General features: G+C 40.1%; 1 protein-coding gene across 1 annotated transcript in view; it reads right to left on the bottom strand.

Annotated features, from left to right (window-relative positions):
* Window positions 1-16077, bottom strand: part of ST6GALNAC3 (ST6 N-acetylgalactosaminide alpha-2,6-sialyltransferase 3) — a 309423-nt gene that overhangs the window by 159657 nt on the left and 133689 nt on the right. Inside the window, exon 2 of the mRNA XM_039486641.1 lies at window positions 6432-6623. Within this exon, the coding sequence (XP_039342575.1) occupies window positions 6432-6623 (192 nt within the window). The remainder of the gene's footprint in view (window positions 1-6431; window positions 6624-16077) is intronic.

The raw sequence follows: 16077 nt of genomic DNA on the forward strand, positions 1-16077 counted from the left end.
TGAGAATCAGCCCCTTTTATTTTCAGAGTCAGATAAGTGTATTATCAGATATTTTGCAATTCTTTTGCAGCACCCCTGGTCTCTAGAGAATACCACCACCTACTGACTGCTAATGTTCTTATTTTAATATAATCTCATTCCCTTAAGTGACCTTTTTTATAAAAAGATAGTGTTACCTCTTTACAGAAAGGAAAAAAAGCTAATTGATAAACAGAAACATATCGCCTCTTCTGAGCCAGTGAGTGCTTCTTCAGCTGCTTTAGGGATGAACTACCCAAATACTTTCCCAAGAGAACCAGAATGACATGGTAACATGAAAGTTGAATTTACTCTCCTGACTTCTGCATAATACTTACACCACATGTAACGTAAACTCATCTAACCACTCCACGCACTGCCTTCATCTTTACCCAGAAAGTGAAACTCCAGATTATTATTTATCAATCATTCCAGCATTATATATTACTCATTCGGCTAGTCAGCTGTACTGAGTAGGACAGGATGGAAAAAAAAGTGAGAGAGCGAGAGAAAGAGAGAGAGCGTGTGTGTGTGTGTGTGTGTGTGTGTGTGTGTGTGTGTGTGTGTGTGTGTGTGTGTGAGAGCGAGAGAGACACAAGTTTAACAGGGTCAGTTCCTGTGTTGGACAGAGGTGTCCAGAACCAGTTAAAACCAGTGATTAAAAACATTTGATCAGAACTGGTGCTCTAGGTGCAAAGCAAGCATTTCTTTTGGAATCTAAGAATGTTTCAACTCACTGGGAATTGGGATTCCTGAACTATATTCCTGGTTCCAACACTTCCCCATTGTATAGCTTTGGGCAAACTCAGTGCTTAACTTGTGCCAGGGCTGAGCCCCTGCACCTTGAGCCTTGGCAGTTCAGAGCGCCAGCACCTTGGGGCTTGCTGCACCAGTTATAAATGTAAAAAACTGGCTCAAGCACCTCTTTCATTACGAATTAAGCATTGGGCAAACTACAACGTCACTGGGCTTCCATTTGCCTGAGTGTAAAATGGCTTAATGTTCCTAAATTTCCCTGAGATCCTTGGACAAAGGGCACTAAGGAACTGCACATCATTCCAGATTTGCAGACATCACTGTATTGTAAAAAAAGATTCTTTTAGGTGTTTTGGGATTTTTTTTAAAGAAGAACATGACTATTACAGTCTATTCTATTCTACATAGGTTTTTATACAGGGTTGATCACCAGAGTATCTGAGCACTTTCAATGTCCAATTCATGAAAGCACTTTGAAAGCAAAGGCGTCACTCTCTTCCTTTCTGAGTTATAACTGTATTTGTATGGACAACAACATTAATCTCTCAGAGTCTTTGTTTACAGTAGGAGTTTGTAGACCATCTGAGAATGTACCTTTTCCAACTCCACTGTGTAGCCTGTGTACAGTATTTGGATATATTTATTATAATGAGTTTAAAGTGTTGTTGTGGCTATATTCTGGATTTGCTATCAATAAGAAAATGGTAAATTCCATGAATACTGATGACGGAATAAAAAAAAACTATTCAAAATTCACGTTTCAGGGTTTACAATCATATGACTTTGCATACTTTTAGACTTGCTTAGCATAAGGCTTCACACTGCTAATGTGTTTAAAATTGATGTCAAAGCTGCTATTTAAATACATGATGTTCACTAATTTGACTGGATCTCTTTGTGCGGTTGCAATTTTTGATAGCTGTTTCTCTTATATCTGTTTATGATACACTGCAAGTAAGATCACATGAGCTTTTTGGCGGAGGGGGAAGCTATCAGAATGACAACAGCCCTCAATTAAGTAAGTGTTGCAGCACTATATCTTAAAGTTATACTTGCTGTATTTAAAATAAAAATGCCAAGAGAAAAGGTTACTTTCACAAACAGGCAGAAGATGGTTCTCAAAAAGTTGATTCCAACAGAAGTGTAACATAAAAGCTTGAGATATAGAATCAAATAAATTAGAGATGGAAAGTCTTATAAGGTCATCCAACCCATTCATCTCCTTGTCACTGGAAGACCATTCCCTATAGAATTCTCATATGCTTTGTCCAGTTTAGTTTTAAAATACCCAGTCAATTGTAATGGTTCTAGATGGCTCAAGGGATTGGAATGAATACAGTTACCATCATCACTGGTCTGAGTCCAGTAATGACTGATAGTGGTTACCAGCTGAGAGCTGCTTGTTGGCCGTTGTAAACAGTAGGTGGTCTTCAGACAGGTCACAGTCGACAGATGATCACACCACTGAAACCATCATTATAACAGATACCAATTCTCTTGGCAGGAAGATGGGGCTCAAAATGAGTATGAGACTGAATTTATCTTTGATCTATATAAGTAACCGCTCCAGGTCAGGTTTTAGGCAGAGTGGCAGATCAGTTTGGAGAAATTGGCAGTGCTGCTGCCTGTGCAGCACTGGTTTTGTGGAGAGTGCATTTTCCTCTCTGGGCTAATCATAGAGCTTTTTTCCAGTAGTAAATTCCATTTTAAATTAAATGTGTGTTTTCTGTAAAAGCTCTGTGGGGAAAGGATAAACACAAAGTGTTTCGGCCTCCAAAGGAAGCAGACCTAGCAGCTCCAAAGCACAGTCTCCCTCCACTCCTTGCATCCCCCAGAGGCCTCTCTTCAGGGACTTGGGTATAGGTGGGGTGAACAGGAAGATACTGGCTGGAATGGATGGATGCAAATTGTTCCTTTGGCTTGGCAGAAGTTAGTCAAAAAAGATAACATGATCATATTAATATTTCTGACGAGTCTCATGCAGGGAACCTGGGACAGCCACATTTGGGGTCGTTATCAGGAACTGGGGGCCAGGTCCAGAGCCAGTGTGGAAGCAGCTTGCCCTAGCCTCCCACAGGTGGTCCTGCCCGGTGCGGGGACATATCCCTGGGTGCGGGTTCAAAAGGGGATCTTCTCCGATTGTTTCTTAGGGCAGCAGTCCATTCCATTTTGAATTAAAGTGGGCAAGGATTGGATGCTGCTGCAGCAAATTCTCTGGAATCCATGAGCCCCTGAATGCAAACTTGGGACCTTATATTTTAGAAATATTGCATTAGTCAGAAAAACTAAAGTGTGTCTTAGCATAACAGGTCAGGACAATAACACTTAATATCCGATTTACATTAAATATAGTATGTTTACTGAACACAAAACCAATTTTTATAGCTGTTGCTATAGCTACAATTCAAGGAAACCATAGCAACAATATTGTATTATGTACAGCCTTAATTAAGGATAGTTAAATCACGTCTGTCACTGCAATCTACTAAGTACTCCCATGTAATCTAGTTATATTTCATCTTAAAATGTTTTAGTTGTTCTTTGCAAAAAATATTTCATGTCATGATGTTACTAATTCCAACACACAATGAATTCCCTTTTGCTGCCACATTCTGCTAGATGTTCACATTTCCAAGTGATATACATGCATCACCCTTTAAAATTTGTCGATTTTGTGAAAAATAGACATGTTTATGTCACCACTTACTGATTGCATAAACTTTACTATTATACATCAGTGATAGCTTTAACCTTAATTACTGAGTGACTACTTTCCCATAACATGCCCAATTTCCCAAGTCCCATCACATTCAGTTATCCCCCCAAAGGAAACCAACTGCCTGAAATTTCACATGCTATAGCTCATCCCACAGTAGAGGGGTTTTTTGGGGGGGAAATATGGTAAACATCAGGAAAAATATCTTAAAGTGTACGTGTAGTTCATCTTTAAACATTTTTCTCACCTTTTTGTCTTGACAGATGACTGAAATGGCATGGCATTAATGTGTTCTGTTTTGTTGCTTTACTGAAGAAGAGTGCCTTTCAGTAACTCTGCGGAGGCAGGGTAGTAGAGGATGTATGCAAAGTAGTATGTAGCATGCACCCTTGCCTCAGAATGGGAGGCTAGGTGAGGTGGGGTGGGGAGGGGAATAGACCAGGGGGATGAAAGAAGTGCAAGGAGCTATCAGAAAGGCAGAGCATAGAAGAGAATATAGAATGGCAGCAGACAAGACTGGGGATCTGATAGGGTACAAGGAGATAGGGAAGTATACAGGGTGCATGCGCCAAGTATGGGGGGGAGGGGCAGAGAAAGATAGACTGCTTGAAGTTGTACATTAGCAGCACACAACACCACAAGAACATCTGAACTCTGAAGTTAGAGGGAATTGAACTCAACACCTTGTTGGATGAGACAAAGTCTGTTTTAGGATTCCACCAATAAGGCAGAAGGGTATCTAATCATTTTAACATATAGGGTACAGCATATACATACATATTCATTTATAATTCTAATGCATTCACTCTAAAATAAAAAAACTATTAGTCTAAAAAGGCTGTGAGTGAGTTACAAAGGCGAGCTGCATGAAAGCTTTTCACACAGCCGACACAAAAAATCCCCCTCACACAGGGAATAATTAATTCAAGAGCAGAGTATTCACAATTAGCAAGGCATGTTCAGTATCCTCCTCATCATTGTTAATTAGCAAATATTAATGTAATCTGCATGTTTGAGGGGGAAAACAATTAAAGTTACTAATTAAAAAAAATCCTCCGTGGCCTCAGCTACATTGCAAATAATGTCTTGCTAATCGATTAATCAGTCACTGACTATCAGACCATTCAGTTCCATCTCCGATGTATGGGCTCATCTACACGGGATTCCCAGCCCAGACACTCAAGCTAGCAAGCTAAAACTAGCAGTGCAGCCATAGTAGCAGCTCAGGCTAGCTGCCCAAGCACAATCCTGCCCTACCCGCTTGGGTACACACTTGGGTGGCTGCCACAGAGTCACACTGCTATATTTAGCACACTAGCTCAAGCAGAGGTAGCGCATGTCTCTCTACCCTCACTGGGAAGGACACCCCACAGCAGCAGTGTAAATGTACCTTTGAAATACATTAAACAATCAGTAAGTGTGGAGCTACCCGTGTTTCTACATCCACACCTAACCTCTAGGAGAACAAGCTGGTTCAGGGCAACAGCAATAGGATATTAAGCCCTTCTCCTCCAAGGCTGCCGGTTTGAATCCAGCTCAGACTGGCAGCAACCAAACGATTTTGGTGGCTTAATTTACACAAGTTGGTGGCCTCCATCCAGTTCACACAGTGTCCTCATCTCAAACCCACCACCACAGTTGGCAGTCTGCAATGTTGGGGACAGGCCCACCTTATTAGCTGGTGGAGAATTAACTGCCCTTTCTCCCTCAATGGGTTCCTCAATCAGTTTTAGGTTTAAGGCACACTGGGTGAAATCCCAGTGCCAGTTAAGTCAATGGCATAGCTCCCATTGACTTCAATGAGGTCAGGATTTCACTCACTGACTCAGGAAGACTTCTTTCCTGCTGCTTGTCCTGTAGGCAAATGTACTCCAGGGCTCTCAATTCTGCATCCTTCATGAACACTACATTCATTACAAATGTTAAAAGCATTTAAAAAATAACTCCCTACAAAACTACAATTTCTTGCTCTGGTTTTCACCTTTGACACTGTAATGGTGAAACAATTAACCTATCCAGTGAAGTTAGAAAACTAAATGATAAACAGCTGCACTTACAAAGTGGGAAAAAATAGCTTCACTCTCAAAGAAGATATATTCAATGTACTCCGTACATGAATCTAATAATTATTACTTCCTTAAGCAAAATAAACCAAACAAAGAAAATAAGAAAATGGGACTGTAAAAGCATTTTATTGCTTGCCAGTGTAAAAAAGGAATAACTATCAGGAAGAGCTTGTAAAACAAATTCATGTTTTAATGTTATTGCATTTATTTGAATGATTTGCACTTATGCACAAACAGCAAAGAAATTCTGAAGACAGAGTGAAGAAGATTTCAGTAAAATAAATATAATAAATATAACCAATAATAATAATAATTAATACATGAATACCTCCAAGAGTGCCAATAGCATCAGAGTCCTTAAAGTACTGGAGTTGATGTAGTCTGGCATCTTGGCAAAATGGCTTATCAACAAGACCCAAACCAAACATTTTGCAAATGATAAAATACCACTAGTTAAAACACCATATGATAGTCAAGTGGAAATGAAAAACCAACAATCTTCAAAATAAACTGACATGCTGTAAACTAAATATTAAGGCAATATTTAAATTAACCCCACAAAACACCAATCTGATGCTTGCTTTCTTATTCATACACTACCCAGAATTTTGAATCCAGTTCACCGTTCTTTTAAAGCTCTGGTTATGGAGATTACAGAGTTTAAACTATCCAATTTTTTTAAAAGGATCCTTTGGTGTTACTTGCTTAGATTTTTCAGTGGGACATTTTCTGTCAGGACAGTTAAAACTCTTATCTGAGGCCAGTGCGATGGGGGTTTGTTGAGCACATGGTTTGCTTTGTTGTTTTTCAAATGCTTCATTTAGTTACCAAATTTACTGATACTTTCTAGTCATCGCTATAGTAGAAGTTCTTACCTCTTGTGTTTTTACGTTTATATATCCATAGTGAGTTCTGACAGGCCGCCTTTGTTTGTCGGAAAACGGCATCCATTTCACACCAGTTTGTCCAAAGCAGTTTAGAATCAACGGGAAGTTTACTTCATTTGTAAGACGAACGATGACGAAGAGGAATGCTGCTATGAAACTTATTGCAATGATGGCCTTTCTCTAAAATTGGAAAAAAAGAAAGCATTTTACTAAAAATATAAGGAACAGTTTCAAACAACAACAAATCTATATATGCAATATCCACAGTAAGTACTCTTTCCCTTTTTCAAAGCTTTATCTGCTTGTGCCTACTGCAGGGAATTGTAACTGCTAATGCTGCTAGATCCCAGTAAGATAGGCAACTGAATAATTTTGCATCTTAAAACTTGAATTTCAGTTGTTTTAAGAGCTTTGCCTAGGGCTGGTTGAAAAAAAAATTCTTGTAAAAAAATTCATCCCATTTTTAATCAAAATGGCAAAAATATTAACCAGCTATATACCTGGCTGAAAAAATGAATGCATTTTACACGAAAAATCCATCTTGGAATGTCACTACAAAATCAAAATTTGGACAGTTTCAATCTGTAGTTCCCCTGCATGGCATACATGACTGGTACTCCCACTTCTTCACAAAGCTGATGCACTGAAACAAAATACACAATGATATCTGTATAGGCTAAAGTGATATATGATTGTCCCTTTCTCTTAACAGATTATGATCTCATTTATTACATGTTAATTCTAAATCATTCCAATAAAGTCAGTGGAGTTACCCTGGATTTACATACTGTAACTGAAATCAGAATCTGACCCCTTCATTCCTTAGAATAAGCGGGCCAGACTTTCTGCTTCTTTCCAGGCTCGCAGATTTACAAAGCGAGCCCTTATTACCAAGGACAAGTTGACCTCAATTGTTAATAATTTAAAAAGGTCTCTTGAGTGTTCACTTAAACCCTGATTCTCACCTCTAATCCACCTAAACCTGAACCCACCTAGTCTTCTAACCAGGAAAACGTATTAATTACAGCTGCAGGATGGTGACACATTTCAACATAATGACTTAACATATAACTTGATGAGTCCTGCACTTTTAACAAGAGCAGAGAAATTGCTTCCAAACTACTTAGAGACAAAGCATGTCCAGCTAGTGCAAGTGGCTAAGGACTTAAGACACAACAGAACTATACAGTTTACAGAAAACACTGTTTTAAAGGTTTTGTTGGAGGAATATGCCACTTATATGCTTGAGGCATTTATATATTACTCCCATTGGATTACTGCTTTACCTCATTTGCTCCTATTTAATCACTCTATTGAAAGTAATTCCATCATTGTAAACAGCTGTATTAATGGAGCTTCAGTAAGAAGAAATAAATCAAGGCCTTTGAGAAGGTACAGTCTTTAAAATACATAGTATGCCTTAATGATGGATGCAAAAATTTGACTGCTAATGTCTGTATTTAATTGCAATCCAGAATAGCTGCAACTAGCACAAGTAGCATATCTGCAATGGCTATTACGTGTGGATGCTAGCTGCTGTACAGGAGTAGCTGGAGAGAAGAATGAGAGGACAAAAGACTCAGGTATGTAAAGATATAATCTGTTCCTCACCTGGAGTTTCATTTGACTACATACTGAGTCAACAGACTGGAGAAATGAAAATTCAGTTCTGGGTAATGTTGGTGTTGTGTGTGTTTCTCCTTACACAGAAAACGTTATATAAAAGAACCACTTGAGCTTGGCAGGGTCTAAATAACCATGTTTATTGAATATATACAACATGCAAGGACTAGCTTAATATATATACTACCACTCTGGTAGGGTTCTGGTGGCTTCAGAACACAGTGAGCACCACTAGAGAGTTCACAGACTATATAAAGAGCTACTATCCTATTCCCATATACACTGCAGTTGGCAGTATAGTTATGGAAGGTTAATTAGATGATTTGTCTGTTTTGACATCTTGGAAAACAGTAGTTTTATGAGTAATGGGAGGCAAGACAGGTTGAGATGGGAAATCAGGGAGAATGGAGTTACTGAGGGGAGAATGGAAACTAGGAGAAGTGCTCCCTCCAGTGATGAGTTTTAGTGAATAAAATAAGAGGTAAGTTATTCATAAACTGTTAAAAAAAAAAAGTTAAAGCAAGCAGTCTGAAGGGCAGAACAGGAGTATATTAGAATAGCCGATCTAACTTCCAGAAACCCTAAGAGCCTGTGAACTTCTCATCAACTGCATTACAAAAGATGTACATTATATTGCAACAAGCTGGCTAGCATGGGCACATGTGCCACTGTTCCAGATGGAATAGGATCTGTTTGGTTACATATGAAAGCTTTTAACAGCTCTGAGTGGCTAGGCTGTGCAGCACAGTGATATCCAGGAAGCAATGAGAGGGGTATACGTTTGTTGGATTATTTACTCCATTTAGGACTTTCCCCCCACTAAATAATGCAACAATTTAAAAGGGATTGATGGAATTTATTTGACTGCATGTTTCAACTACATCTGTAAGCCTCGTTTGAAAAAACACACAGCTACAAGACATGGCATTGTATTCTATTCCACCACCAACAGATGTCACCAATAGATAGCTGTCTACCTTCCAGCTTTACTGAAGACCTTTAATCATAGATGCTGACTCCATGGGTGCTCTGGGACTCAAGCACCAACCGAAAAAACCAGGGGTGCTCAGCACCTGCAGATCCAGATTAATCTTTTGTTGGCCCCAGTGCCCAGACTGTGGCCCCACCCCCCATTCCGCCTGCACTCTACCCAAGGTCCCGCCCCCACTCAGCCTCTTCCCCCAAAGCCCCACCCAATGCTCCATCCCGTGGCCCCACCTGGGCTCCGCCCTTTCTGCCCAAGGCCCCACCCCTGCTCCACCCAAGGTCCCACCCACTCTTGGCCTCTTCCCCTGAGACTCCACCCACACTCTGCCCCAAGGCCCACCCCTACTTGGCCTCTTCTCCGAGGCCCTGCCCACCGCTCACACAGGTGGGGGCAGAGAGGAGCACCCACCTGCAAAAATAGAAGTCACCGACTGTATCTTTAATAACTCCTTGGAGGGGGTGTGGAGGGTTCAATCAGGTTGTGAGAATCAAGTTATCACCATTTGCAATCACCCCCAGCTGGCTTTCCTACAAATACTAAAAGGTTTCTTTAAAAAAAGTCAGAGGGAGGAATTTTTCTGCATTAGAAATGCAGAGTGTGTCTTTATACAGAAGATTCTACAATGTCTGCCGTGACGACCTCACAAGCGAACTGAAGGGATTTTTAATCAAACTATTAAATTTGGACATTTATTTTATTTTTGGTAATACACATTTAAGTTTATTTAGCTTTTTGAAGAAAGGAAGCTTTTTTGCTAAAGATTCAGCATATTCATTTATTTCATTAGGGTGTGAGAACCACAAGCACCCATTCTCCGAGATACACCCTCCTACAACAAGACTGCTAGCGCAACCAAGGAAGACCAGAACTGACAGCCCTCAGAATGGCTCTGGTTAAAAATTAAGCAGAAAAAGACCCTGCTGACCTAACTTTCAAGCTTGCTTAAGAAGCAAAAAAAGGCACATGATCAATGCCTAAAAAATGCTATGCCTGTCACTTTAAACAGAGGTATACACCCAGGGCCAGCTCCAGACCCCAGCGCGCCAAGCGTGTGCTTGGGGCGGCATGCCGCAGGGTGCGCTCTGCCTGTCGCCGGGAGGGCAGCAGGCAGCTCCGGTGGACCTCCCGCAGGCGTGCCTGCGGAGGATCCACTGGTCCCGCGGCTCCGGTGGACCTCCCTCAGGCACGTCTGCAGGAGGTCCACCGGAGTCGCGGGACCGGCGACCACCAGAGCGCCCCCTGTGGCGTGCCGCCGTGCTTGGGGCGGCGAAATTCCTAGAGCCGCCCCTGTATACACCTCTAAAGAGGCTTTTTTCCAGCCACTCAGGAAATTTTTTTCATAGGTATTCCTCCTGCAGTGTCCCTTGTAAACCCCGCCCCCCGCCGGTAAAAAATAGACATTGTCACCTCTCCTTTCCTGAAATTTATTATTTTGAACTGGATGTCAAGGCTTTTTTAAGTCACATTGGGTCATTAAAATATGCACAGAGCCATATTTATATCTTATTGCACAATTGCTAATCTCAAATCTTATGCACATCAAAATTTTAAACAGCTGCAAAACCAATCATTTGAAATGTTGCCGCACCAATACAGAATTAAATTAGCAAATTACAATAGGGAGAAATCTTGTTCCTGCTTTACTTTTTATTTCAGGTAGTTGCAAACAGCCCTTTAACAATAGAAACGTTTAGAATCTATTTCCTCTGACTGGAACGCTCCCTATATGAAAATCCCAGTCAATCTATAAACTTTTCTAACTAATTTAATATAGGCATTTTGATGCACTTGGCATTTTAATTAAAATATATCTAGTTTTAAACATGTTCCGTAGCAGATAATACATTTTTAACAGATTCATAGCTGAATGACTTTCAAGCTATATTAATTTTCAGACGCTTTTATTCCTTTTACAACAGTGCTAGACTTTAATCTAGCAGGGAGTTGCTAGAAGAAAATTACCATATTCGTTTACAGTGGCCAACAGGCTTTTGTTTGTTAACTTCACTCAGTAACCAAAGTAGATGCTCACTGAGGGTAAAAATTTATGTGTATGGCTACTCTGATAAAATTGGATGAACTGAAGGGATTTGAATATATGCAATGCAATACTTGTGGTTACCTCAGACAGGGAAGTTGCTGGGGCACTAGCCATTTTTCTTTCTCATTTTCTTTTTTTCATTCAATATCCATAATATAATCCCAATTTTTGTTTGTTATTTCTTGGCAATCAGAATCATTCTGTCTAGGATGTATATCAAAATCAATAAGCATCATGCAGTAGGCATGATGAATCATTCCTTCTAGGCTTGAATTTATATATGTTGTTATATAATCACAGGACTGTCATACAATGTTGCTGGTTAGGATTCCGAGGAAAGCTCTGTGGAAATAAAACATGAATGATGAAACTAGTGTGTGTGTGTCTGTATTTGACAGTATGGTTTCTAATGTGGTTTAACATATATAACCATTGCATTACCCACATTTTGGGGATTTACCAGTTACCGGTGTGACTCATTAGTTTTATTTTAGCAAGAATTTGACAGTTTTCTGAGTGAGGGAGAATTGTTTTTCTTTTATGATCTGATAAGGAATATCGATGTGACAACAACATTTTACAGTTTCATCATTTTTGATGGATTGGTAACACATTTAAATGGATCTGTAGTATTTTGTGCTGTATACAGTTGTCTAACAGGGCTAGTAATAATTTACAGTTTTAACAAAAAAGAAAACATCTTCAGGATGACAAAGCAGTGTCACAACTTGCAGTAAAGTATCTGCTTTACTGTGTTCCCCACACTAACTCCTAGATCTAGAACCAACCAGTAAACCAGTAAAATCTGTCACAATATATGGCAAAGTCCCGCAAAACATTTTACAAGTAATTTAATAAGTCCCATAATATTCCTGTGAGGTACAAAGCGAAATGCTATTCCATCCATTTTACAGATATATAAACCAAGGCTTAAGTGACTTGCCCAAGGCCACACAGTAAATAAGCAACAAAATTCACTCCCAGTCCCCTAATCTAAGCACTAGGCCAGTGCTTTCTGACAAGACAGCTATTACTATTATTTTATCATCTGTAAAATGCCAACAGTGAGCTTGGTGCAGTACAAGACACTAATAAAGACAATTCCACACCCCAAAGAGCAGTTTAAAATAATACATTTGGGGGAGAAATTGATTTTTATAGACCTTTTTCTAGCCACTATATTCATGAGTACGTGGTAACAGTGAGCCTGGAAGGAAAAGTGAGAGGTAAAGATTAACAAGTATGTTTGGAGTCTCTTAAATGACATGATACGGTGTAATATTGTACTGGTTTCACAATACTTACTTTTATGACTATAACAAAGGGCTCAATTTTTTTTTAAATACTCCTGCACATTATACTACTTTTATTGTAGTGCTGCAGGTTTTCAAGCTTCATTTGATTTTTACTCAAGTATACCTCCAATTGAAAACAATAACGGCTACATTTACCGAATTTGTTTCATTTTGTGAACTACTGTATGTAAAACCAGATTTATTTTATTTTGTCTTTTATAGTCTTGAGCACCTTGTTCAAGTGTCACTTTCTGTCACAAAAGACCACAGAGTGAAATTCCTTCAGAAAAATATTTCACTGCAGACCTGCTTTCCAGCATCCATCTCTCCTTGGCATCATGCGAACAGCTGCCTAGAACTGCTAATGGTCATTCAGGGACTGCTCTTCTTGAACTCTCCAGAGATATAATCTCAATTGTAACTACTAAAAAGTATAACAGGAGTAACATTGGAAAGTGGCAAATGCCATAACCGCAAAAAATGCTTACCTAGTAAAGAGATTTTTTTAAAAATATACTTGCATGTCAAAAACCACTAGCAACAAATCTATAGCTGGAGATATATTTGCATTGCATCTAGATGTGAAAGTTTATCTGAAAACACTCACAGAGCAACATGAGACAGCTAGTGGATTTTTGATTCCACTCCTTGGGAAGAAGAAAAAAGGAATGGGGTGAGATTGGCAGACAGCTCTGTTTTTGAAAGATGAAAGGGTATTTTTGGACCAGGATATATCTGCTGTGCTTTATTCCTGGAACATGACCAGCAGGGAAGCACTGGAGCAAGGATGAGAAATACCATAATAATATTTATGTAGAAACAGAAACTCTGCAATAAAAAAAATATGGGCCAGACCTTTGTGTTGGCCTGGAGAACCTTTCTACCAAAAGTGGCCTCATCAGCTATTGACCCTGGGTAGAGCTGATACTACTTTGAGAAAGTGTCAGCGCCACCAGGTGGCCACCTGAGGCAGAAGAATATGCAGGCTGGAGCAGGGGCTGGCTAGCATGAAAACAGGCCTGGAAAAGAGCAGGAGCAGGAACAAGAGCTGGCTTGAGCTGGAGCACAGGCAGTCGGTCAGAAGTACTTGTCAGTGGGAGTGCTCCCAGCCAGGTAGTGATGTTGAGCAGACTGGAGAGACTGCTTCCCTTAGGATCACCTGGGTGGGTCCTCACTTGTGGACTGGCTGAACCCTGATTGAATGGCATGGAGCCTATCACAAAACCTGCAGAGAATTGCCTGTGATGACTGCTTTGAGCAGGGGGTTGGACTACATGACCTCCTGAGGTCTCTTTCAACCCTGAGATTCTATGACTCATCACACACTCTGGCTCAGGGATGACTCATCAGGCTTAAGCAGGCACAGGCTCAGAGGTAACTTCAGCGATTACTCACCACAGTAAGCATGGATGGAAGACCAGGTGGCTACCTTGCATGTCTCATCTCCTGCTCTTTTTATATATGACATTGCTAAAAGCTTCCGGGAGAAATATCTTGAGGCCCTTAAGGAATGTGAAACCCTTGTATATATTCTTCTGATATATTTTATCCATCTTTCTAATATCGGACCATAGATAACTGAAGACAAAAGCAGCATGAGGGTTTTTTTGCTTATCGTTTTGATCCTATGACTCTCCTTACATCAGTTGTAACAAACACCACTTCCTTCAGATGAGGGGGATTTTGGGCAACAAGATGGCAAAATAATCTCTTGGGAACAGTGGAATGACTTGCTGCCTTTGGGGCCAGTTTTTGTCATTATAAATGTGCAAAACTGCTGCTCAGTTGACAAGTTTCCCATTTCCAAATGTTCTGTATACATAGGAGATCACTATCATGAATGCTATATGGACTGACAGAGTGACAGAATACTGAACTCACTGGCTAAAAAAAGATTGCCAGGGCACTAAGTGCTTCTTTACTCTTGCATTTCCTTGGGCGTGAGATCTTGCAACAAAGATGGCTTGGAGTCAGACCTTGCCTCGTGACTGTGGACGACTATCTGGAAAGGAAGGAGGGAGTTCTCTAGCCCTTACTGGCCTAGGATATTTGCTTGGGGGTTTTGAGCTGTTAGGTCAGGTCAGATGCTTGCCTGAAGACTGACTACTTGTATGTTAGTGAGGGGGCACTGTGACCAGTTTTGTACATTCCATGGCAGCAAGGACCCCTTTGGAGCTACTAGAATCAGTAGCCCCTTGACAGTCAAAGAAGAAAGCCTTGCCCAGCAAGCTCTGCCTTCTGTCTTGCCCTCTGTTTTATCTTTTGTCAGTTCAGCTGCATTCATGAAACAAGGTTCTGCCTCTCTCACTTTGTCAGTGGCCAACGACCTAAGGATACTCTTCTAACTCTGAACTAAATAAAGTCCCCTGAAGTATCAAGTAGCTGGGACAGAAACTCCATTTGTCTCCTTTACAAAGCAAGAAATTTTCTTGCTGAAGCTGGAGCACCTCACACCTTTGCATTATCCATGAGACCAGCATGACCAAGCCATCTTGCAGCAGGTGACCTGGCCAGCAGAGGCTGAGGGAAAAAAAGCTTGTGTTTAAATCCAAAAATTGGACCCACGCAAAGCAAAGAAGTAGGAATCATAGAAATATGACTGCTGGCATAGCTGAAAAACAAAATAAAGAGCATTGACCTCTGCAGAGAGCATTGGAAAATCAGTAAAACTGTCACTGCTGAGCTTCTACACAATTCTAAAGACATGATCCTTGATCTCATCTGCCTCAACTGTGCACAATTGAGGGAACCAGAAGTGAGAACTGCCATACTTGTCATTGTCCAAGGAACTGAAGATGTACAAAGCCTTGACTGTTATGTTTTGGATAATTGCTGTTATTTAAATTTAGCCCCAAATTTAGCCCCTAAACAACATTGGGATAACTAGATTATTGTGTTATGTGCAGTATTCCTATAGGAAACACCATACATGCTTAAGTAATTTTATAAAGTTATTTAATGGAAAACTGGGAAATTTTAAAGCAGAATTATAGATAGAAGAGAGAGATCTGGAAAATACAACTTAAGTATAAAATGGAAGACTTCCTGTATCTGAAAGTTCATATGAAGGTTCTGAGCAGACTCAATTCTGCAATGGCTTCTTAAGAATAAATCTGCATTACTATTTTTTCCTTATTAACCCACTGTTTTAATATGATTCAAAACTTTTTTTTTATCAACACACTCCTGTTTTATTATGAATAGCTCCTTCGAGGACTTAAAAACCATTCCAGCTCTCCAACAACCATCTTTGTTTTTGCTCACTGCCATATTCTAGGGTCACTGGTTATTTCCATACATAGAGCCTTGGCTTCAGCTGATAGGCACTTGCAATCTTTTGAGTAGTCCATCAGTACTGCTGACCCATGAAAACGCAACACAACCAGTCTCCTCCCAAACATAGTATGAGTATGTAGTCTTCACAACGGAATCTGCATGACAACCCCCCCCCCAAAAAAACTTTATTGCCAGAAGGGCAACCTGAACTTTTGAGCAAGACAGTCTTTCTATCAGTCTAGTATTTCATTTTAGATTATCTGTATCTGGAATCTGCCCGGTAATTTAAAAGATATTAGTTTACCACTTAGAATCTAACCTATTAAAATGGCAAAGAGAGACACATTTTCAAAGTGGGGCTCTGGAAATACATGCACAAGATCTGTTTTTCCATAAAATAAGGTTAATATC

Source organism: Mauremys reevesii, linkage group 8 (assembly GCF_016161935.1).
Source record: "Mauremys reevesii isolate NIE-2019 linkage group 8, ASM1616193v1, whole genome shotgun sequence".
NCBI classification, from domain to species: Eukaryota; Metazoa; Chordata; order Testudines; family Geoemydidae; genus Mauremys; species Mauremys reevesii.